The sequence below is a fragment of the Phasianus colchicus genome, chromosome Z (genome assembly GCF_987193195.1).
Source record: "Phasianus colchicus chromosome Z, bPhaCol1.hap1.1, whole genome shotgun sequence".
Taxonomy (NCBI): Eukaryota; Metazoa; Chordata; class Aves; order Galliformes; family Phasianidae; genus Phasianus; species Phasianus colchicus.
Window position 1 is genome coordinate 16,591,285 of NC_143476.1, and position 24,497 is coordinate 16,615,781.

A 24,497-nucleotide genomic window follows, 5' to 3' on the forward strand; every position below is an offset into this window, starting at 1 on the left:
GGGATGTTTGGGCAATTTTCCGTATTACCTTATAAAAAATATTGTTTTCTAAATAGCTACTTCTGCTGTGAACCTACTATCTGGTCAGTTTTATACTATGGGTTTTATACTGGAGACAAAAAATTGCATAAAAACGAATGTTGAGCAATTGCTTTGCAAATGTTTCTCATTACACAGGTTCACATGCATTTTTCTTCTAAACGATCAATGTATTTTTCTCCTAAGTGATCATGGAGGCAGGAGCAAGAAGACACAGAGAGGCAAGCCTGTCCTCACATTCATCCACAGGAACAGCAGGCCTTTGAATAGTGAGAACTAAAAAACAGGTCCTTCATAGGCTTCAGAAGATCTTTTGAGCAATAAAGCACTGACTTCTGCAGAAGTGCTGTTACTCAGCACCTGCTCATGGAGGTTGCAGTTTGCTGAACAGCAGCAATTACTTTTGATACTCCTGAGGTACCGGTTAGCATTTCTCCACTACCTACTAGCCAGCCATGCTGGGTTGTTTTCTAGTTTGGTAGTTCCCCTAGGGCAACTTCTGAGGCAAGACCTCCACAGTCTGCAGCAGGATCTGGCCTTTTACACTTTGCTTCTGGTGTGTTTTGAGTTAAAACACTTTCCCTTATTCCAAACATTTTTTTCAGAAGTAATGTTGTAATTACTTGCTTTCAAAATGAGAGAAGGATACCTTACTTAAATGAAAGTGTAATTTAAGATGTAAACCACCTAGCAAATACCACACTGACTTTTTGCTGCTCTGGACATTAACTGTAATACAGTAGGTCTGCAACGTGATCATTAGTGCTTGTTCCATTTCCTCTATTAGAGATAATAGCAAATACAATACCCTCATTTCCTTATTGCTGATGGCAGTACTGCCAGACTCTTTTGACTGTAAATCTTCTCTTTCCTCTATGCTGCCAAAGGAGTTTTGCACACAGCTCAAAACAGGTCTCTGAAAATGTTTTTTACAATGGTTCTGAGTCAAAGTATCTGATAAAGCAGATTGGTGTGACAACAAAACCCACTCTATTCCTTTGCCAACCTTTCAGTATTTAAATACATTATTAACATGAAAAAATTAGTTGTAAATCTTACAACAGATGAATGAAACAAATGTAAGCCAGCAAAATGATGAAGCTACTCATTCAACAAGCCTACACCCTGCAAAAAGATTATGTATGGAGCCATTTGTTGTTTAGCCTTGCAGCAGAAACAATATACTTAGGACATAAATCCCTTCCTCTCCCAGAAAGTGGCAGTTCTTCAAAAGGTTTTTTACACAGATAGTCAGTTCACCCATTTGCTTATTTGTTCTTGACAGGAATGCACTAGAAAGATCTTCACAGGATGCTCATGAGACCCTTGTTAAGATGTTGTCATCACTGAAGGGAAAAAAAGGAGAGACGATCTCTCAGCCTTTATGGGGTCATCTCTTTGTAGAATATGTTAAAGCAAAGCAAATCAAGCAAATTTTGAAAAAATAAATACATTTTGCCTGCAATAAATCAAATGGTATTTCAAAAAGAAACAAACACACAGATCAGGATGTTGTTCCTTCTCCACCACACGTCACCATGCTGTCTGCCACACACATGGCGATACTCCCACTTTTGACACAGGCAAAAAACTTGTATATTTGTCCCACGAAACATAGCTTGATACAAATACAATACCATTGGTTCAGCCTGCCTTTGCTGACTGTGACTGTAAGAGCGTACAGGCAAGGAAACAAATCCTCTCCTCTCTGTCAGACATCCTGCCTTGACAGGTAGGGTCTAAGATGTATCAGAGGCAGGTTCTTTTACAGAACTCTTTTTTTAAGAACGGTGTTAGAACCTCTTTACACTGCATTCTCCTACAGTGATCATTGAAGTGAGTGTTTATGTTATTCCAAGAGGCTGAAAATAAGATCAAAACTCATAGCCAGTAATATTTCTTCCTATTTTGTCTTGTGCTGTGATTTGCCTACAGATTTCTTCCCTTATCATGACAGCGGGTGCACTGCGAGCTATCCATACATTAGGACATCATTTAGTTACTGTCTCATACTTTACCTCAGGACACACTTGACATGGAATTTAGAATACCTGACAATTATTCAAGCTTTGCTATATCAGTTAGAACAATCAGCAGATCTGCAGTGACATTCCTTGCATTAATTTGCATAACAAAGAAATGTCATTTTGAAATCTTTTAAGAGTCTCATCACTGACATATCCACCTTCAGGCCAGGTATTCCATTGTAACCAACAACTGTTGGAAACACAGTCAGCAATTGTTATGACTACCATCACTTTAAGGTTATATCTACATACACATAATCTTGTCATATCCTCAAAATGAAAGAGACAAAACCATCATTTGATAGGCTTACATATTAGAATATTTATATGGGACATGTGTTTGATCTATGATCAGTTACATACAAGTTATAGCTGCCCTGTGTAATAGATAATCTGCTTCGAATCTAACACAGACCAAGCACAGAAGAAAAACATTAATTAATTTAGACTGAATGGGATAGCTGGACAAGAGTGAAGTTGTCTCTCATGTTGTGGATACGTATGGGTGCAGGAGAAAGAGGACAATTCAGCTTGTTGCACATGAGACAGAAAGCCCCTTGGACAAACCACTTTTGTGTGCAGCCCTCATGGGAAGCAGAGACAGGGCATGGGATACAGCACTGGACAGCAAGACTGATGTTGGACCTGTCTGCTCTCCTTTTCCTCCTAATTCAGCAAGCTTTAGAAACGATCAGGACTGCACAAATAGCATGAACGATTTGTGTTTTCATGTATTTTGCCCCCTGAATGTAATTAAGCAACTATGCAGTGATGGCCCTGAATATAGAGAAAACACTTGTGCAAAATGAAGGCAGTTACATATTACTTCCTGGGTCAGATTGACGGGGAAAGATTTGAGCTCTACATTTACTTTTATTTTTTGAAAACAACGTATCTTTCAATTAAGCAGAAAAAAATAAAACCAAAGAAAAGAAATCATTTCAGTGCTTTAACAGATGACAGAACTCAATTTGTAATTAGAGCTTTACAGCTGTTTTAGTAAATGTACTTGAATAAAAAGCAAATGTTCTCAGTGCAATGTTCAAATTCCTCTCAGATTTATGTATGGTATGCTTGTGCACCATGTGCTTACACAAATCTCTTATCCACTTAGACATGATTCTGGTTAGGCATTTAACTGGAAATGAGCATGCATCTGATTTGTGCAAGCCCTACTGCCACAAACCATGCAGATGTCCTCAATATGAAATTTTCCACATTAGCTATTTGTAAACAAAGCCAAATTTTTTTTACAAATGGTCCTTTAAGTACAATGCAGATCATGAAGAGATCTGAAGAGATTTGCCACAGGAAGTAATGAATTGTGATGGATGAGTGCACAGAAATATTGCACAGGTGGTAGTTCAGTTATTCACTTAAATTGTTTTAAAAATATTTGATAATTCTCACTATTAAAAATTCAGTAATCTCCTGCTTTCCAGGGTCAATGAAGCGAACTTTTGTACATACACATAACATGCAAAGTACCAGTAAAAAAGGTCAGTAAGAGGGGAGGACTTGGAAAATGTTGTTTGATGTCTTGTTACTTCAGTCTGCTTTCCTGAAATGACCTGAATTTTTAATTTACACTAGAAATCTTGATAGATCCTGTCCTGCATCAAGCTCCTTTGACTCAGTACCTCCTCTGACAGTCCATACAGAACCTACCTCACCACTACCATCTGCTCCACTACCAGGCCTTGAGGCTGGCCTCTTCTTTGCATGCCACTGACAGCTTGTCATGGTTTTATGATGTTTGGTTATCAGTATTCCACATCATAACATCATGTAGTGCACTGGAAGTTAAAGAATTAATGCTCCAGGTAAGGGTACCTGTCCTGGAAAAGAAGAACTACTACATTACCCAGAGGACTGCTCGCTCTTCTGTTAACATTTCTGCTCAGGGGGAAAACATAAAAAGCCTTTGTAGGTCATCTGATGGCCCTTTCAATCGTCTGGCTTGTGTCTTCACAGCATTAGAGTAAGGCCTTTGGCTTCCAGACACTCTCTCATTTAATTTGATTTATTAGTTTCTATTCCAATTGTATTGTATTTTACTACAGTGTGCAATCTTGCATTCCAATATCTTATTTAGTAAAATTGTTCCTCCTCAGATTGTTGTCACTCATCACTTTGGGTGATGCCCTACTGCCACAAACCATGCAGATGTCCTCAATATGAAATTTTCCACATTAGCTATTTGTAAACAAAGGGTGATTGTTGGGCCCATCACTCTATTCTTTCCCCCCTTTTTTTTTCCCCTTTTCCCTTCTGAGGCACGGGTCTGTGGGTCCTTTCGCCCTGCTAGTCACAGAACTGGGCCAAACCAGATCATAAGTCATTGACACAGCTGTTTTTTTGTTTGTTTGTTTGAAGAGTCCTGCACCCGAAGTCACTCACATCCCATCTGCACTAATCACACACTGCTGAGCACATTCCTGTTCCAAGATCTATGCAGTTCTGCAAGTTGACCCCTTCATGCCAAATACCTGCTGCAGGCTACCTCATGGTGCCTGTAATTTCAGATTGCATACAGGGCTAAAATGACCAACACGGAACATTATAGGTTTTGAAATTGGACAGAACATACACGCCACTGTTAACAGACAACTTAGAACATTAAGAAAATTAACTACATTGCTGACTGCCATCTTATGTCACTTCTTGCGCCTCAAAGTGCCACCACCTTAAAAAAAGTCAATACAAACATAATTACAGGAAGGAGGTTATGTGGACAGTCTCCAGTGAATTCCCGTGTTTCTTTCATGCTTAGGTATTTATTGAGCCATTAGGGGTGAAAGATTTGGTGCTGAGCATGTAAGGCTAGACAGTACTCACTGCAACCGCCTCCAGGATCTGTTTAACAGCATCAGCAGCATCTCGTTCACTGTAATAACCCTTTTCCACAATCCTACAAAAAAAAAGCAGTGAGAAAAACTGTGTTCAACGTTATGCATTAAGATAAATTAACTCTGCAGGCAAAAGCTTCTTTTGAAAAATGAGTGAGAAAATAACCAAATTTAAATACTATGAGGAGTGTGGAGTCCCATTTAAAGCACAGGAAATAGTCCTTTGGCAATTCAGGTTATCAGTGATTTCAGCTAAATGAGAAGACAGAGTTAAGGTGTCAGCTCAGTGAGGTGATAGGTTAACATAAGGGCTGCTCCAAAAGTAATGCCTCTTATTTTTATTATGATGGCCTACAAATATTCTGTTTCGTTTTGTTGCCGTGACACAGCTGGCAGCAGGGGTGCAGAGTGACCAAATGTGATTGACAAGGAAGTGCATATGAAGCAAAGGTGTGTCAATGAATTCCTCCATGCAGAAAAAAATGCAAGCATTGACATTCATTGACATTTGCTGAATTTTTATGGAGTAGATGTGAACACAGAGAGATGGTAGCTGGTACATTTCAACAGTGGTGACAGTGACAAGTGGGTAACCTATGCTGGTGGAGATTTTTATGAGGGCAGCATACAGGCTTTTTTCATCACTGGTGAAAATGCATAGCTCATGGCAGTGGCTATGTTGAAAAATAGAATTTGCTCTATCAAATAGTGTTCTTGTTCTCTTTGTAACTCTTGTTTCAATGAAAATAAATAGCAGCCATTACTTTTGGAGGGATCTATAAACATACACATTCAACTGAAAAGTTTTGCAGTTTTCTAAAATTGAAGAAATATGAAATGCTTTCATATAGATATAACCAGAAATCCTTTAGGAATGGCTCTTTTTTCTTTTTTTCTTTTTTTTTTTCCCATTTATAGTTATGTTTTTTTACCTCATTTAGGTAAATGAAGTAAAATGAGGTTTATGGCAAAAACGCATTATGCCAATGCCAATACAGATCTGGATTGCTTAGAAGAAATGCTTGGTGTGAAAACATTAATTTCAAATTATCCCTTCATATGATGGGCTATAACAATCATTCTTCCCCCTTCAGCATGAAATCAGGGGCTCTGTCATCAAAAAAATACAGCTTCATTAAAACAAAATATTTTTTTCTTTTTTTTTTAATGTAAACAGCCAGTATATTAAACTTATTTAGTACAAATGACACACAAAACTAAGCTTGTAAATGTTCTTATCGGGCACAGCTTTTGGTGAGTTCCATTACACTTATGAGCTCTAAACATCCAGAAAATCTTTTTTTTTCCTGTTTGCTTTTATATCAGTTCAATTGTGCTTATATCATACCAACACAAAGGTAAAACAATGCAAAGTTTACTCTGTGACCAACCTGACTCAGACAACTGTATGTCAGTACTGGTAGGATAATGTTTTCATTATTCACACTAAAATACTCAGTGGAAGAAGGGCACAGATGCTGAAGATGATGCAGTTGTGAATTTATACTTTACAACAAATGGATACGATGAAGTGTGGGCCCATATTTTAGGAGAGTAACACAACAGAACTGTAGAACTAGTGCTCAATGTACATGGCTCACCAGCTTAGGCTACCAGTGCACAGTATGCAGTAGCAAGCCAATTATTCCTCGTGTCATGTGCAGCTAATTTCCTCTTTTTTTTTTTTCAGAATTCTAGAGAACAGACTTAATAAGAATAAAAACACAACTATTAATTAACGATTATCTAGCAAGTAGAAAGCCTAATCTTCTGTAACAGCAGTAAATGAAAAAAGACATACTTATTCATTCTATGAACATGTATTTTTAGGGGAAGCCTGCTTTAAAACTGAAAACCTGAAAAGCTCTGAGGCAATAAAGATGAGTACCTAAAGAAGATTCCTGCAGTTCAGGTCCTGTAATAATGCTGGGGGATCATCTACATATCTATTTTTTGCACCCTCCTTGCAGCAGTTTACATAAGACAAATGGTAGGTGTGACACTGCTTTATTATCACAACACTCCTACCTGAAGCCAATGAAGCTTCTTTACAAGGATTTTTCAATTTCAGCTTGTAGTTTAACACTGAATTATTGCTCTTTCTTTCCATAAAGGGAAAGATATCTGCAGGAATGTCTTATTCTGTTATTATGGAAATTAAAAAAATATTTATACTTAGCTTACAGAAGGATCTTTAAGAAACACTTGGATGAAGAAAAAGTAAACCTTCACTGAGAGAACAGAAAGACAAGAACATTAATGGTAAGGAGCTAATTAATTCCTGCCTTTGATATGTAAATGGAAAGTCAAGTAGACCAGAGCTTGAGAGAAAAAGTGGGAGGAAGACAGAAGGCAACTGAGAAGAAAGTATACAGAAATGCTATTTCAAGGTCCAAGAAAAAAGAGGTAGGAAGAATTATAAATTTGGTGGCACAAGCATTCAGAAAATTTAAGATAGCCCTTCAAATTGATGATGACATTACAGAGAAAGCAAAAATATTATACCAATGATAGAAATAATCCATATTCTCACTGTGCAGAATCACATTTATGTATACATATTTAATGAAATATGTTGATAGTAACAGCCAGACACACCTAACAGAGTACACACTGATACATATCAAGTTCCAGGTCTCCTAAAAGGCCACATGCTCGAATGAATCTGAGACAAATCCTTTTTCTGCTGTACGGAAAAGCACTTCTCAAAGGCCCCTCCTCACTGCTTTTCTATAGGGCAGCTGGAAATGCTGGTACCCAACTATAGAAACATAGGACTGAGCAAAACCAGCTATAGTGAATACTGCCATGCAAACCCAAAGGCAGCCTGCAAGAAGGGTGCAGCCTTTTTCCTGTGATCTATTCTATGTAGCAGACAGCTGAAATTTCACAGCTTCCACCTGATCATCGAGACTATTCACAGAATCACAGAATGGCCTGGGTGGAAGGGATCTCAAAGATCATGAAGCTCCAACCCCCTCCACGACAAGCAGGGCCACCAATATGCTCAATAACTTGCAGTGATGCTCGCTAGCTCCCACCTAGTCTTTGTATCCTTTCTGTTCTGTGTATTGTGAGGCTTCTGACTATATAGATACTGCAGTTCCGTAGGTACTCTTTAGTGTAGTTGTGTAGATTTCTCGTGCTGCCCTTCTATGAAAGAGAAGGTTCCTCTGCTGCTTATGTCCTTCATTATGTGCATCTTCACTGCAGCATCATTCCATAGATGTTTCCACTAGTTTGCAGCCTGCAGATTAAGCTGGGAAGAACACAAGCTGGATTCTACTCCTGTTGGAACACTCTCCCTATAGTTTGGGATTGAGCTTTAATTCATCACATCCTTATGAAGCCACTGACAGCGAGAGGGTGTCACAATAAAGGCATGCACTAAGTGTTCCCACTCACTATGCTGAAATTTTGTTACTGACGGAAAAGAAATAAGAGTAGGAGCGTAGTCCACCTAAACATAATACATTTGAGCTGAAAATCAATGAGGAAAGAGGTGAGAAATCCTGATATATCATTTTAAAATCAATTTGCAGAGCAGCATTAAAATTACACTGATACACAACTGTGCAGTTGAATGTAGCACAGGTATCTGAAGACAAGCGTGTTGGGTGACAAGGTGAAGCAATCAACTTCCCACAGAGACAAAAAAGTGAACATTTTATCACGGAAGGATAGGACGAGGCTAGTGAGGTCCTGGCCAGGCATAAGTTGGGGCTGGGTGTCCTTCCTCAGGCAGCACAGACTCGGGGAGATCACCAGTCTTTCACAGCAGCAGCTGCTGAAACTTGTGATTCTGAGTACTAGCAGGTGGGAGAAGCAAATACTGAGAACAAACTGCACAAGGATTGGTTTCTGTACCACATATTGGACCCCAAAACTGAAAGTCTCTTCCTGATTGTTTTTCTTAGGAAGAGAAATCCACTGCAAAGACTATCTCCATAATTTGGAATAGAAGCTGTTTTAGTGACCCTTTGTGACCAAGTAAATCTTACCTACTTTAGCAAACTGACCTTTTCCTCCTCCACTCTCCATACTGACACATTCTCCTATTCTTAGCTCTAACTCCCCACTTCCTTCCTACGCAGGCCAAACTTCCCAACCTCCAGCTCAGTCTGAAATCTCAGCATAGAAAGTCTTGCTTCCTTCACCTCAGAAAGATAAGTGCAGGTAATTTTTATGTAAATCAATCTAAACAGTTACTATAAAATTGGCAAATTCTAGCCAATGCCTGATATTGTTAGTACAAATACTATTTCTCCAAGCTATGGAGCCGCTTCTAAAACAGTATTAAGAAATACATAATTTAGCTTTCAAATGCCTCCAAATACATTTAGCTGTCTGAAAGAAAAAAAAAAGAAAAATCACATCTCCTTTCTATTACGTTACCAGCTTCCAACATTATTTCTTTTTATATCTTGATGCTAAGCTTATATTTGCCTTTTTTGATCATTCTTTATAAATAGCACAATATCAGAAAAAGGTATTACTTTTGTAAGGGCCATTTTCATTCTTTTTCTGTCTGGCTTTTATGCCACCCTCCTGTACCGTGTTACTGGTGGTCTGCATGCCATTACATAACATACAGTACTACTGAGATAATTGCTTATACAAATACAAGACCCATTTGAATAGCACTATGTGCTGATTTTTTCAATATTTGATTTTATATAATGAATGTTCACTTATCTAAAATTCTCTGGTTGCCATGGAGATTTTCTCTGTACATATTCACTTAATTCTTACATAAAGATAATTTAAAAATAAAATTAATGTGCTTCTACAAGGTAAAGTAAGCCTGAAAATTAGTCAGAAACAGGGACAGAAAATGATATCACTCTATTCAATAGCAAAAAAGTTTTCTACAAAGAACGCCTTTCCAATGAGTGATTCATAAAATGGCCCATGCCTCTATTGAGATGGTTTAGATTCCTTACTGCTTTGATACATTTGATTAGTTAAAAAGTAAAGCTTTCTCTTTAACTATGGATGCATTTTTCTTAATAAAGCTTTGAAGAATAGTATATACGAATACCATAGCTCAGATTCAATTTGCTGATTCTCCCTTATTTTATGACCATTTTCATAATTCGTTTCAGAATAGCTTTTACTGTTACTAATGACCAAAACTGTCTGCCCCTAATATGAAGAAGGATAAGGAGAATTACAGAAATGGCTTTGAATCTGACTCTGGATCAACCGAGGAGGGCATTTTCCTTTAGTATCTTGTTCAGAAATGAAATACAGCACCCTAGTTATTTAGAGAAGCTGTTTTCCTTCCTCGTTATGATAATGAGAGGTAGTTAATAAAGAAGTGTGGCATACAGGAGAATTTGGGGGAAGATTCCATATTTCTTATAACAGGTACTAGTGTTTGTTTTCCCAACTTCCTCATCAGCATTTGTACAGCACCCACAGAACTAAAAATCCTCTGAGCTAAATAAAGAATTATACATTAAAAGCTTTGGTAAGACTAAATAAATTGCCACATCTTCGAATATAACCGTAATACAGCCATCTGCAGTGAAGTTAGTAGGAGCAGTTCAGCATCCATAATTTTCAAAATGACAGATTCATCTACCAGAGACTCCATTTCAGTCAGTACTATTAATGGTTTTTAATGGCTAAAGAATACTGCCTGTGCTCACCTGCTCATCACAGCCCTCCCTGCCAAAGTCAGACAGCTGTGGCTATCCTGACATTTTAAGCACACTGTGTTAGAGCTCACTCTGGATGTTGTTTTCTTCCCCAAAAAATAAACAAGTAAAGCAGATGGCCATCAAATTTTGAAACTGCATACTCAACATATATTGTGCTTATATCTCTGTCACAGTGCCTTAAGAACACTTGTTGTTGAGGATTACTCTAGGTTCACTGCCTCCAGCCCGTCAGCAACTTTGGCACCTCTAACAGTGCCTGGATGTACAATACATTCCTTACTCCAGCAGTTATGCTTCAACACTGACCAGAGAATTACATTTTCTGAAAAAGATTTGCTTTTTAGGTTTTGATTGTAAGAACAATTTACTTGTAGTTTAGGACAAGTGCTTTGGTGCCCTAAATACTCCAGATAACTGTACTTCCTAAAATGTTTTGGCTTCCCTTTGTACTTCAGTCATAATGTAAATCAAAGAAGCAATAGAAAACAGAATGTGCAAAGCACTCATATCCTGTATTTTAATTTCAGGAAAGGTTTTGAATTAGGGCACAGTGAGCTCTTGGGTCTGTCAGAGACCTTCTGTACACATACAGCTTTGGGTGTAGAGGCCGCAGTTAAATATATATATATATATCTGGTTACCTGCACAGAACTGTCAAAACCTCTGCATTTCAAATGAACTTAAATGCTAGGTTTGTTAATAATTGAGGAAATGTTCATATTTAAATTAAGTGGCATCTCTTTCATTTCTCTAGCATGCAGGTTGTGTCTATATTACAGTGATGAGGCCGTGGCAGAAAGAGAACATATTTGCTGAAACCACAAGGATCTATAACGACAATACTTAACAAAGTCAAGAGCTCTGCAAGCACCAATCTGCCCTCCCTCCATAAGCACTGTCCCCTTTCCCAAGTATGTCAGTGAGACAGAAGGACAATTCATGGCAACAATTCCAGCAAAGTTATCTTGAGTAAGAACAACAAAAGACAAGAGGATATTTTAAATGAAAACGTCTTAGCTGAAGGGGCTTCCACAGTGAAGTTGAGAGCCAGGCATGCTCTAATGTTGTATCAGTTCACATTTACAGAGTGGCATGAAGCCAACCAGTATTATAATTGCACCATCATCACAGTGTGAGTTGTTTATTCATACATAAAGCTGTAACTGAGTATCCTCTGATGTTTTAGATGCTTCATCTAATTCTAAGTGCATGCACTGACTACATTCTAAATTGTATTTTATAGTAGAACCATTTCCAAAAATTACTTTTTTTTCTTGTCTTGAAGAGAATATTGTAGTCTGCTAGATTCTGACTGACTTAAAAAGTAATTCTGACAGTGTCAGGTATAAAGGCATATCAAGTATATAGACGTATAAAGGTATTACAACTTTGAATGGGAAGGAAACAGTAAATTCTATTAGAAAGCCTACAAATGAGCAACAACACATACCTCTTTATTCTGTAAACTACTGTTATTTTAATTACTGCTGCAGCAGAAATCAAGAGACTTTAAATGAGCTAATATTACATCAATAAGCACTTTCACCAGAGCCAATTTGTGTGTTTTTCATTCTCCTTTTCATTGAATAGGGTGCATTTGGGTAAGTCAAGACAAAAAGAATTCTCCTTCATTTTATTTTGCTAGCCTTGAATGAGGGAATACTATCTCGTTCATGTGAAATAATGTCCAAAGCATGGCTCTGACTCAAGTTCGAAGGACAAATTAATGCGAATTAAAGAGACCAGTCATCAGAAACAAATGAAGGATGCTACTCTGCCACGGATTTATAAAAGGCACACATTTTTGTGGCAGATGAAGTCTTTGGCAATTCTTATTTCCCTATGCAGAAACAAGAAGCTTGAAGAAACTTTGTTCACAAGAGGTAATAATTTCAGCACCTATAAAAAAAAGGCAAGTTCTTCAGGAAAAAAAAAATCATGTTTTGTTAACTTGCACTCCATACAAGACAGTATCAGCTGAAATTGAAATTTCAGAGGAAATAATATTAAACGTGAAATGAAAGCAAGCTGAGAGACCTTCATCCATAAACAGTATTTTTAGACAGTGGTTGGTGTACTTAATAAAATGAAGGAAGAAATAAGAGAGCCTGCAGTCAAGATGACAAAGTACAGACAAGGAGAACATAAGGACTGTCATAATCATATCAAGCTGAAAAAAGAAAGAAGCTAATGAAAACTATTGTTATCAATCTTCATATATTCTGAGGAAAATGAGATCAGTCTTTGTTTTTTTTCTTTTAAAATAGATCCTTTTTTTCTGAAATTAATATTTGGAAAAGTGATTCTGCTGAAAATCAATAAATATCAGTAAAATCTGAATGGAAAAGATCAACTTGAAAAAGAGACAGCTCATAAAAGACAGACAACAGACTTCACTGTACTGCAAGACCTGTCACAGTTAAGAGGTTAACTGACAGAAGCAAAACCAGATCAACAGAGGGACTGAGAATCTGATAAAAGGCAGCATGGAATAGAAGAAAAAATCAAACTTGAAAGTATAAAGCAATTACATTACATTTAACCAAAGAATGCTGAAGGGACAGAGAGCAAAATATAGAAGCAAGAGAAAAATATAACTGAACCAGCCTTAGGAATAATTATCATTATTCCAAAAGGAAAGAACTGTAATGAAAATTGAAGAAATAATAATCAAAGGGTTTAACATAATAAAGAGAGAAGAGTGAGTACATATATAATCAAATCTTGGAACAATCTAAAGTTTACTTATTAGTAGTAGAAGTGTATTAAAAAATTATCTTGATTAACAATTTGATTATGTATGTAAGTCAAGGCTAATTTTGAACAGAAAACCTACATCAGTTTTTATGGTAAAGTCATTCTACATTCCCTGATGGTTGTTGAATTTAATCTTTGTTCTACTGAGATCCCTGACTCATATTAAAATGTTTTATTTAATTTATTTGAGCTCAAATTCACTCTCATCTATCTAAAAGTACTCAGAGAGTTGATTCTATCAATTCTTCCTTTAGCCTTCTTCTTTCAAATTGAAAAAAGCTTTCTGATTATAAATCTGCCTTTTAAAAGTAACCACATAGAGTTTATTACTTTATTTTGAATGCACAATATGATGCCATTCAAAAACCTAGTAAAACCAAATTACTTCTTTCCATCACTCAAACTCCTCTTATAAAATTAGTCATTGCCTAAACTCTGTGATATTCTTCCTGAGAAGTTGATGTAACAAGCAAATTGTAAGAAAGAGATGAAAAATGACCTTCTCCTGTCACTGTGCTTCATATCCAGCAATTTTCTATCCACAAGTACAGAGCAGACATGATATTTTTAAGAGGGACCATTCTTGCAGATGGAGAAAGGAGGGGTGCATCTTAGCATGATCACTCTATCATACATTTGAACAGTTAGGCTATTTCTGGGTTTCTGTTTCCTTCAGTAAGAGCCTTTCCTGGCTGCAATGAGGACTAGTGTCAGTATCAGAGTACTCTTCCAAGGCTCTGTCACAGTGCCCTAGTTCAAAATGTTCCTCAAGCACGCATAGTTGATTCAAACATACAGGGATGAAAGAGGAGAGGCAATTTTAAGAAGCTATATTTGCCAGAAATGGGCTGGAAACTAGAATATGACTTAATTTACACTTATTAGACCCATCCACCTTGACTTCAGCAAGGCTTTTGACATGTTTCCCAGAATAACCCTACTGATGAGCTTAGGAAGTCTGAGCTACACAAGTGGACATTGAGGTGGATTGAGAACTGGATGACTGGCAGAGTGCAGAGGGTTGTGATCAGACGTGCAGAGTCTAGCTGGAGTACTGTAATTAGTGGTGTTCCCCAGGGTTTAGTACTGGGTCCAATCTTGTTCAACATTTTATGAGACTCAACAAGGGCAAGTGTGGAGATCTACACTTGGGGTTGCATCAGTACAAGTTAGGGGCTGATCTACTGGAAAGGTGTTCTGAAGAGGTCCTGGTGAACAACAGGTTGGCCATGCAGCAGCAGTATGTCCTTGTGTCCAAGAAGGCCAAAGATACCCTGGGTTGTTTTGGACCTGATTCAAGGTTGGTCTTTTTTCCTCCTTTTCTCAAAAACAACTTCTGCTGTAATTCCTCACATTAACATACTGCAGGTGATAAAGAGCCTTCCCCTGTTCCAGTGCAGTCTGGATCAGCCTATGACAAATGCCACAACTGCATTTCCACCCCTGGGGCAGTTGATTCCAGGTGTTATGGACACCTCTCCAAGTAAAAGCAAACTCTGCCTGCATTTCCTCATACCCTCTCCATGGTCATGCAGGTAAAACCACAGGATGGCACATGGTGTGTACTCACTATATCCTTTCTATCAAGCAGAGGAACGCTTATTTCTAAAGGACAGCATTCTTGTTTGTACAGGTGGAGGAGCCATTGAACCAGTTTCTTTTTTTTTTGAGTGTCTGAACCAGTTTCTTTACAGGCCTGCAGGGAGGAAGAGAGACTATCTTCACATTGTCAAAGTAGGCTAGTCACTTTATCCACTGTTGGTCTTTCATTATCCTTCCAGTTTGTTCCTGCCAGGGTGCTGGTACAACATAATGGTGCACTCTGTACTACTCTCTACCACATAGGTCACACACATAACAGTGTCATCTGGATCTTGGGAGTTGGTATTATTGTTCAAGTTAATTCCATACATCGTCACTACCACATCTAGCTCCCTTAAGTACTGGATACTTTTCTCCATGGTAGTTCATTTCCATGGATTACATATAAAGTCTTCCTTGAAGGGATGTCTTTCCATCATGGCAGACAAGAGGCGCTGCCACAGGATGAAAGGCTGTGACCTTTTTCCAGTTGTTCTGTCAATGCCACTTTCCCAAGAAAGAGATCTGAGCTGCTTGGCTTCACTGCCTGCTAAGTCCAGGCTGCTGCTTACACCAACCCAGCAGTGATGACAGAGCACGTGTCTAGATGACAGCCATAATCTTTTCACAAAACTTGCACCTCACTAAACATTAGGAGTAATATGCTGTCTCTTTCTCCTCCTACTGTTTTTGCAATGGCCCCAGACATTCTGAAGAAAAACAATTCTGTCTTAGTTGAAACTAAGACAAGAACCCCACAGATGTCTTGCAGAAATGTTTTAACATGATGACTGGTTTTATAAATCCTATGAATTTCAAGTAGCATATCTTTCTTGTTACTCCACTTATCAACTTATTATCTGACATAGCACAGCCCTCCTGGCTGACTGGTTACCACCTACCATTTTTCATTATGACCTGCCTTCTGCCTGCCCCAGCACACACTGACACCACATACATGCTAAACACCTTCCTTGTACCACATAGGCTCTCCATAATTCACTGTCAATTTCTTCCGTTCCCAACTCACGTAATCCTTCAAAAAAAAAACCTTCCCGATACTTACATTTCCAAGCACATTTTTTAAACTAGTTCCAGATTGCAGATTAAGTCTCATGCGAAGAAACTGTATGCTGATGAAATAACTCCAGTAATTACTCAGACAGATTACATGCAGAGCTAAAAACAGGACCATAACATACCAGGAGGAAATACACAGTATGGTATGTAAAGACAGCTTACCTGTCGAACAGTTCTCCACCTGTGACCAATTCCAGAACAAGGCTGATATCTGTAGGGGTCTCAAATATCTCCTTCAGTTTTATCTGGTAAAAGACAATGAAAATCATAGAATCATCGGATTCATTCTTCATATTTTTCTTCTTGTAGAGCATATCACAGTGCCAGCAGCAAGACACAGACCACAGCTAGTAATGTAGAGGATACCAGCTGAAGTTGGTGTCTCCTTTACCTTGCATTCAAGTAGATTATTGTAAACATTCTCCCAACCTTGCTGGTTTTTGATTTTGTTTGGATTTTTTTTCTTTCCTTTTTTTTTTTTTTTTTTTTTGGCTACTTTTATCCCTTCTCCATTCCTCTTTTTTTTTTTTTTTTTATTGTTGTCCTCATACCTCCATAATCTCTGTAGAATACAGCAGTTTTAGAACCTGCTTTCTTTTGTTAGCATCCCTCTGTCAATCTTCTACAGTAAGCTGAATTCCCACTGAAGATGGACAAATGCCACATTTCTCTTATCCTTTACAGAACTCCTTTTGCACAGTTTCTCAGTCAATTCCATGAGAACAGTAATTTAATTTAAAACATACTTCAATGGTCTTTCATAATGAATTGTTAATGAAGACACGAGGAGAAACCAAAGCTTTAACTAAGATTCCTGCAAGTCTATATAAGTGACCTATAGCACAAGTTAACGTGGAGCTCTCAGAAAAATTCTTCTTTTTTTTTTTTTTTTTGAAGACATGGAGTGAAATGTGACTGAACTTACAATGTTGGGATGAGAGAGGCGAAGAAGAACTCCAATTTCCGTACGAACAATTTTCTTGTCTATCTGGTTGAAAGCATGGGAAAAAATAGGTAAATAACTGATTTCTTTGTTAGCCACAGAAAAGTTTATCATAGGAAACTAAGTATGAACAGCAATTCTAGGTCTCTTGGGAGATAACAATGAGGTGACATACATAATTCAAGTATACTGCGTGGAATTCTTCCTTCATCACAAGACAGATGGTGTAACAGAAAAAAAGATCAGCAACTAGCAAAATGATTGAAAACAAATCATGTGGAAGTAGATACAGGAAAGACATCTAAGTAAACTCCTAACATTCTATTTTTATTAAGTCTCTGCTCTTGTCTACCACTACTTAGGATGGCTCCATTTTTGCCAGAATAGCTTTCTTTTGGCACACTCTCATCACCAGCTGTACTTACAGTTTTCTGCAGGTAGGATGAGCGCACCAAAGCAGAGTACTAAGCTGCTTAGTACAAGAAAGCAACACAAAATTTAAACAGCCCTGAGCCACAGCAGTGCATAAGGTTTGGCTTCAGCTTGCTTCAGACATACCTTACAGACAAGCCTAGTTCTGCACAGACTCTCTCTGATTAAACTATGAGAGGATTAGCTCTTCCCTTCTCAGATTGCTAGGTTTAACAATCCAGGCATAACCTATGCTCTCTTGGGGTAAATTGATCATTTCTCACAAAAAATGCAGACCTGGGCAGTATTTCATTCAGGAAAGACAACTGCAGCTCTTCCTGAATTTGAACACTTAAGCAAGCAAGAAAAACACTTGTAAGAAATTATGCATGCTTTTTATGTTGCTAAGGCAATCAATACACTTATGAAGAAACTATCATGGTTGCAGACATACTGACAAACACAAGATAAATTCTACACTGATGAAAATAAACATTTTTCTTCTACTCCACTCTTCATCTTGGGATTATGAAATGCATGAGAATCAGCAAGTTAAGTCACCAGCTTTTTCCAAACTGGTAAAACAAATGACATGAAATAGAAAGATTTTGTTTCTTTCTTTTTAGTGGAGACATTACATCAAACATTTCTAGGTTTTGTTGTGGGGTTGCTGGGTTTTTGTTTTGTTCTTCTTTTTTTAACATTATATTGGAAATGAACTATGATACTACTTAAATCGTTCAAAGGAATATAAAATTACCTTCAAGTTCTTAATGACGAAGTCACATGCTTACAAAAAGATCACTAAAACCAGCTATCAGTGATCAGTGAAGTACAGGGCAGGCAGCATTTGATTCTCCCTGAACACATGGAAGTCAGGAACAATGCCAGATACGAGTATAGAGCAAGAGCCCTCAGGATCTATTGAAAGTCATTGACATTTACCTGCTTTTAGCAGCTCTGATAGGGAGCAAAATAAAAGACACAAAAATCAACATTCAATACGTTAAGAGCATCAGAGAAGCAGCAGAAAAGAAAAATAAAGGAGGAACAAAACGCTCCATTCTCCTAATACCTAATGGGAGATAAAGAGTGGTGCTTATATCTAAAATCTTTGCTGGGATCTAATAAAATGCTGTGGCTGCATATGCTGAGGAGTTCCTTCTTGGGCCCAGGATGCCTGTGGGTCAGCACAACTCCTCACCCCTGGGTTACCCACACAGCACAAAGGCACAGTGTCTTGCTCCAATTATAGGAGGGAGAGAAAGTTCTTTAATATATGTGTACCAGATGGCAAGATTAAGACGCAACAGATCAAATGTTAGCCCAAGTTTAGTGAAAATTCTAGTTGCTTAGGGAGGTGGGGAAGGAAAGATGGGTGATAAAAAGGGGAGAGGAAATAAAAGCAAGGAGTCTTTGTAGAAAGCAAGAGAGAGATAGTCACCACAAGGATTCCTGCCGTTTCCTGTAGTTCATATGTTTATCTTCAGTAGTGATGGGTTGTTGAAGGTTGTGTTGTTCAGCTGATGACTACTTACACTGACAGTACAAACTTATAATAAGTCCAAACCGGTCAAGTCAGCTCTTTTTGGAATGACAGCTTTTGAATCTCTGCATGAACTCCTTTGTTCCCATCTTCCAGGCCATGCAAATCTAAGCAAGCATATAAGAGCAAGGAGGCACCAACTTGCTTCCCCATCTTCCCAGGATACAACGGTATCATCCCCCAGTCTCCCGTACCAAGCTGGGGTTATTTGGTCACAGGACAGGTCTTCAGCCAGTAAATGCTCCTTGTCATTCCCTTTTGAAGGCAAACATCTTCAAAGAAATGCTTTCAAATGTAGAATTGTCCACAGAGTGATGTTGATTGTCATACAGCGACACCCACCACCTTCTAGATAAGTCTTGTGGCAAGGAATGCCTCAGAGAGTGAGATTTCAGCCAAGAAAAAAGAAGGGTTCAGACACATGGCCAGCAGCTCCGGTGATTCTGGCAGTAACACACAGCTGGGATCTTTTCATGGGCTTCACACCTCAGATCAAATCAGAAAAGTTAACGTGCATGACCACAGGCACAGCTGCTGCTTAGAATGAGCAATTCATCCACTCAAAAAGAGCCCATACAAGTTGAACAATCTGCAGCTTATTTTCTCCAGTTCTGAAAATGTTTGCTCATCATGAATGCCTGGCAGGAGGCATGTAAGAGCCTGTCCAAATCATAAGGATGTTTCCTTTGGCACTAAGTAGGCAGTACTGACCAATGACAAAGGCCCCCGCTGAAGTTGCTAGCAGCAGTAAATTAAGTGAAGTGACTTGAGACTCAGTTTCAGGTAGGGAAGTCCTCTATGATCCAGTGATCCAGTTCTCAATCAGACACACATTTTTTCTTTAAGCTTCTTCATACGGTAGTATGAGAAAAAGGTACCCCAAAATTTGAGATACCGAGTTGGAATAGTAAATAGGTCACATATTAATGCTTAGGAGTGCTAAACATTTAGAAGCATCCTAGAAAATGCCTAAAGGAATATATTTTACAATAGAAGCACACATGTGTAAATGATATGAATAGTTTCAGAGTAAAAACAGCAGCATATATAGTCACAACATTTTAGTAAGAAGAGACTGTTTTTTGAGTGACAGCAGCAAAGATTTACCAACCTGAATTTGGGAGAAAGATGCAGTCCAAGAACACTTAACTGAAATGCCTGTCTTCTCTGCAGTCTGTGTTGTGGCTTTGCTGTGACACCTGAGATTCCCAGACAAATGGTAGCATGTTGCATGCACTCAAAACTGAACTCTTAAGTCCAGCTTATGGAGAGACAGACAGACAGAGGGCTAACAATATTAACAGAGTTACAGTAACAGTATTATTTCACAATTTTGCTCTTTGCTCAAAGCAAAGACCCAGAGAGTTAGGACAATATCTGCCAGCGTGGCTCAGTTAAATTGGATAAATTTATCCAATTTATCAAATTATCCCCTCAAACCCTTACTTTACATTAAACATTTACATTAAAAATATTCCTGGATGTGCTAGTATTTTCTCTCCATTTCCCCCCCACCCCACTTTTCTAGAACTAGGTTGCTGCCTTGTAATAAAGTACTTTATCCTGAAAACAAAGGTGGCCCCTCAGACTTAGTAGAGAGCAAGAAGCAGAGCATATTCCTCATCCTACAAGCCTGATCTTTACTGCCCTCCTTCCCCAGGACCCTGAAGATATAGAGGTGTACATCTGGCCAGCTGTGGTCACCAGGGTGCAGGGTGCCCATGAAGTAACAAAACAGCAAATGCATATGGCTTTTCAGAAACTTCAGAGCACAGTCCACCTCGTGGATGCTGTTTTCCCCAGCTCTGCACAGCTTCTTATTTAATTTCTCTTTTATTGACTCATATGAACACCTCTAACTCATCACTGGCAAATGAATGCTTTATTGAACCAACAGCTCAGGCTCTGAGCAGGTGTTTCCTTGCACTTACAAGGAGCATGCTGCATGACTGGCTTGCCATTACACTCTGCTACATGTGTTTCTAAGAAACAATTTATATGTCCGTCTCAGTTAAAAGAATGCCTCTACTCAGACTTTATGATGTTAATTGATAACTACTCTTCTTAACTACATCATTATTCTTTGTTTGTTTGTTTTCTCCTTAAAAAATATACACAAATACAACTATTCACCAGCAGAGATGCACAGTCACTGGTAGTCTGAAAGAGTGTTTCCGACACTCTAACCTAGCAAAGGGCTGCTAGGTTACCAAGCTTCTTTTGAAAGTTTACAAACATAATGCATGAAGGTTTCTTTCTCTTCTGGAGAAAAACTTTATAATATACACTTCCTAGTCAGTTGTAGGCTTTATTTTTTAATTTCAGCGTGTCCCAAATAATGGGAATTACAAGATGAACCTTTTGAACAAAAGGATACTAAGGATAATTCTTTGTTCTAATTAGAGTAGTTATTTAACACCTATTTCATGTGATTTGATTCTTTGTGTAATTTTTTTTTGAATGAAAATAAGAGTTCTTGAAATAAAGAATTTGTCCTATGTTTTAGGGGCTGTTCTTGCCGGGTCGTTGCTTGACCTTCTCAGCAGCTTCTTAGCAGCTCTCTCTTTGAAAGGGAGAAACGTTTGTACTTGGACCAATATTATACTTAAAAAAAAAAAAAAAAAAAAGAATTGATTGAAAATAATATTTTCTGTATTTCAAGCTTAGCAGACTATTCTGTCTCTAACCCTATTGAAGCTGAACACAGGGCCCCTGAAGAACACATCAAACAATACAGTAAAGCATAGTAGTAATTGCACAGTGCTGCAGTATCTTCCATAAAGTCAGCAGGGAGTTCTTACCTTATAGGTTGCTGACAAAGTTTTTGAGCCTCCGTAAGTCTACTCGTATTATTAATGCAAGGAAAACAGACTATTCCTTATTAAATCAAGTATGTTCTGCCTTTAGATACAAGTCCACACTTCCAATTTGTATCTACAATGCTTCAATGGATGCACATTCTTCAGACTGTACACACTTGCATGCAACTACTGCAAGTTAGGTGCCCGGATTTGTCTTTTCAGGATGTTTTATTAGATGCTTAAAGATCTGCTTGTATGCAAATGTGCTGGTTGCAAATGCAGGTCAGATGGGCTTGTACAGGCAAATGGTACAAGCTTTTCAAGAAGGAAGAAAAAATGCCATTTTTTTCATATGATAATACTGTTAATGTTAAGTGTAAATTTTTTCCATCAAAGAAGCAACACTTCTGTTTGTCAAAAAGCACAACGCATTTGCAGACAAGCTATCACATGGACAGAGATAATTTGTGGGATTGTACAGATTACAAACAATAAGTTACATGCTGATTTGTCTGATTAATAGATCCTCCACATTACAACATAGCATTTTAAGGGTAAAGATGGCCAGAGGCAAACCATATTCTTCAAAACCACACAAAGTATCTTCCTGATTAACCTGATGGTGCCACATAAGGATGAATCACAAGGTTCTCATGGTTACACAACACAGGTGATTTAATGATTTACAATAACGTGTTTTCTGCATAGGTTCAGAACAGGTCATATGTTCACTAGAACTGGCCTTACTAAACACATAATGAATTACTGAACAAAAACGAATTTCAGACTACTGGGCATTCATGAACTGCTTGTTTCAGTTATTCACTGTTTATAGTGTCACTGCCATTACTGTTGCTCCCATAGCTGCATATAGGAAGACACTTATAAAATAGAAGAACAATGTGTAAATCTAAGTTAAGTGCATTTATTTCCTGAGTTCAAAATAGTCACAGTTAAAGGATTATTTAGAAAATTGTACTTGCCATTTCCTTGCCCATTCTTCCAATTTCACTTATACAGCTACAAACACGGTTAAAATTTATTAAGCTCTGTTTTAATCTAAGTGATGCAATCAGTATTAGACATCTGGCATTTAGTAAGACTTCATGTTATCACCACATTCCCAAATAAATAAACTGTATCACCATGTAGAATCACAGAATGGCCTGGGTTGAAAAGGGCCACTGTGATCATCTCGTTTCAACCCCCTGCTACGTGCAGGGTCGCCAACCAGCAGACCAGGCTGCCCAGAGCCACATCCAGCCTGGCCTTGAATGCTTCTAGAGATGGGGCATCCACAACCTCCTCTGTGTTCCAGCTCCTTAACAACAACTCTGGGTGAAAAACTTCCTCCTAATATCTAACCTAAACCTCCCCTGTCATAGTTTAAAACCATTCTCTCTTGTCCTATCACTATCAACTCATGTAAACTGTCATTCCCCCTTCTGTTTATATGCTCCCTCCAAGTACTTGAAGGCCCCAAGTCCTTCTCTGCAAGGCCTCTCTCAAGGGGTTCTTCACCCAGTCTGTATTAATACCTAGGATTATCCTCACCCAAGTGCAATACCTTGTGCACACTTGGCCTTGTGGAATCTCATCAGGTTTACATGGACCCACTTCTCTATCCTGTCCAGGTTCCTCTGGATGGCTTCCCTTCCCTCCAATGTATCAACTGCACAGCTCAGCTTGTTGTCAATCATAGTCCTTTGGAAACTGAAAGCTGTATGATTAGAATATTTCCTACCATCTACTATATCATTTTATCTCAAAGCTATTCTATTTTTTCACAAGACTTCAGCTGCATGAGAAAAACTGAGAACAAATACACTGTTCTTACTTACATTATTAGCAAAGTTTGATGCCTACAGCAATTCAAGAAATTGCACAGAAATATAAAGCTAATGTTCACATCTTTCTCTGCATTAACTGACTCACTCACACTGAGATCCATCTCAGCTTTCACTGCTGCTCAATGAAGGTTTGACACACAATACTATTGTAATACAGATACCAGATTATTCCATGTGATGAAATACATACTCAACCACTCAATTTTGTAATGCCTGGCTGGGAGTCTGCTGATCCAATGAGAATATTTTCTTTATCAAACATCAGACAGGAATAAACCTTGACAACTTCAGGTATGGATTAAGTCTTGCATATAATCTCTGAAAAATTACCCAGAATCTTTGGACCTGCACCTGGTCTTCAGCATCTCCTGATGCTGAAAAAGTCTTCTGGTAGATCAGCCCCAGCCACCAACAATGAGGAGTCCTAAAGTCACAATGTCACTTCAGTGTTTGATAGTAGATAGAATCTGTAACTTTACAACTACAGGAACCAAATAAGAGTCCATGTCCACAGAACTGCTTATAATTTACAGGTTATACTCTTTTTAATCTGGGTAACATAGAAAGCCAACAGATCCTCACAGAAAAAAAAAAAAATCCCACACAGAAACTTTGTAGGGAAAATGGAAAATATTTGATACAATATCAAAAGAGGACCCCAAGGAGCAAGTAGATACAGCAAGATGAGTAGAACAAGTAGATAGAGATGTGAAAGTGGAGCCCTATAGCTAAAAGAGCTCCATTCACAGATTGGAAAATGTAAACTGAGATTTCTTTTAGTGTTAACTATCAATGAGTATGAGAATGTGCAGGAATGTTTCTGTCTCTAAGTCTCTCCAAACCCTATAGAGGATATCTCAACGACATTAATGCCTCCTCTATCAGCATCAACTAGCCATGCAGGGAAAAAGAGAAGCAACCAAGCAGGCTGAGAGCATAGAGTGACT

The 24,497-nt window shown here is 38.2% G+C and overlaps 1 protein-coding gene across 3 annotated transcripts in view; it reads right to left on the reverse strand.

Moving 5' to 3' along the window:
- CAMK4 (calcium/calmodulin dependent protein kinase IV) overlaps window positions 1-24,497 on the reverse strand; it is a 139,086-nt gene that overhangs the window by 47,313 nt on the left and 67,276 nt on the right. For 2 of the 3 annotated variants that reach the window (XM_031609913.2, XM_031609915.2), the window contains exons 3-5: window positions 16,925-16,987; window positions 16,162-16,244; window positions 4,905-4,977 (exon numbers count right to left, since the gene is read on the reverse strand). In XM_031609913.2, the coding sequence (XP_031465773.2) occupies window positions 4,905-4,977; window positions 16,162-16,244; window positions 16,925-16,987 (219 nt within the window). The remainder of the gene's footprint in view (window positions 1-4,904; window positions 4,978-16,161; window positions 16,245-16,924; window positions 16,988-24,497) is intronic. The other variant, XM_031609914.2, reaches the window with a different exon arrangement.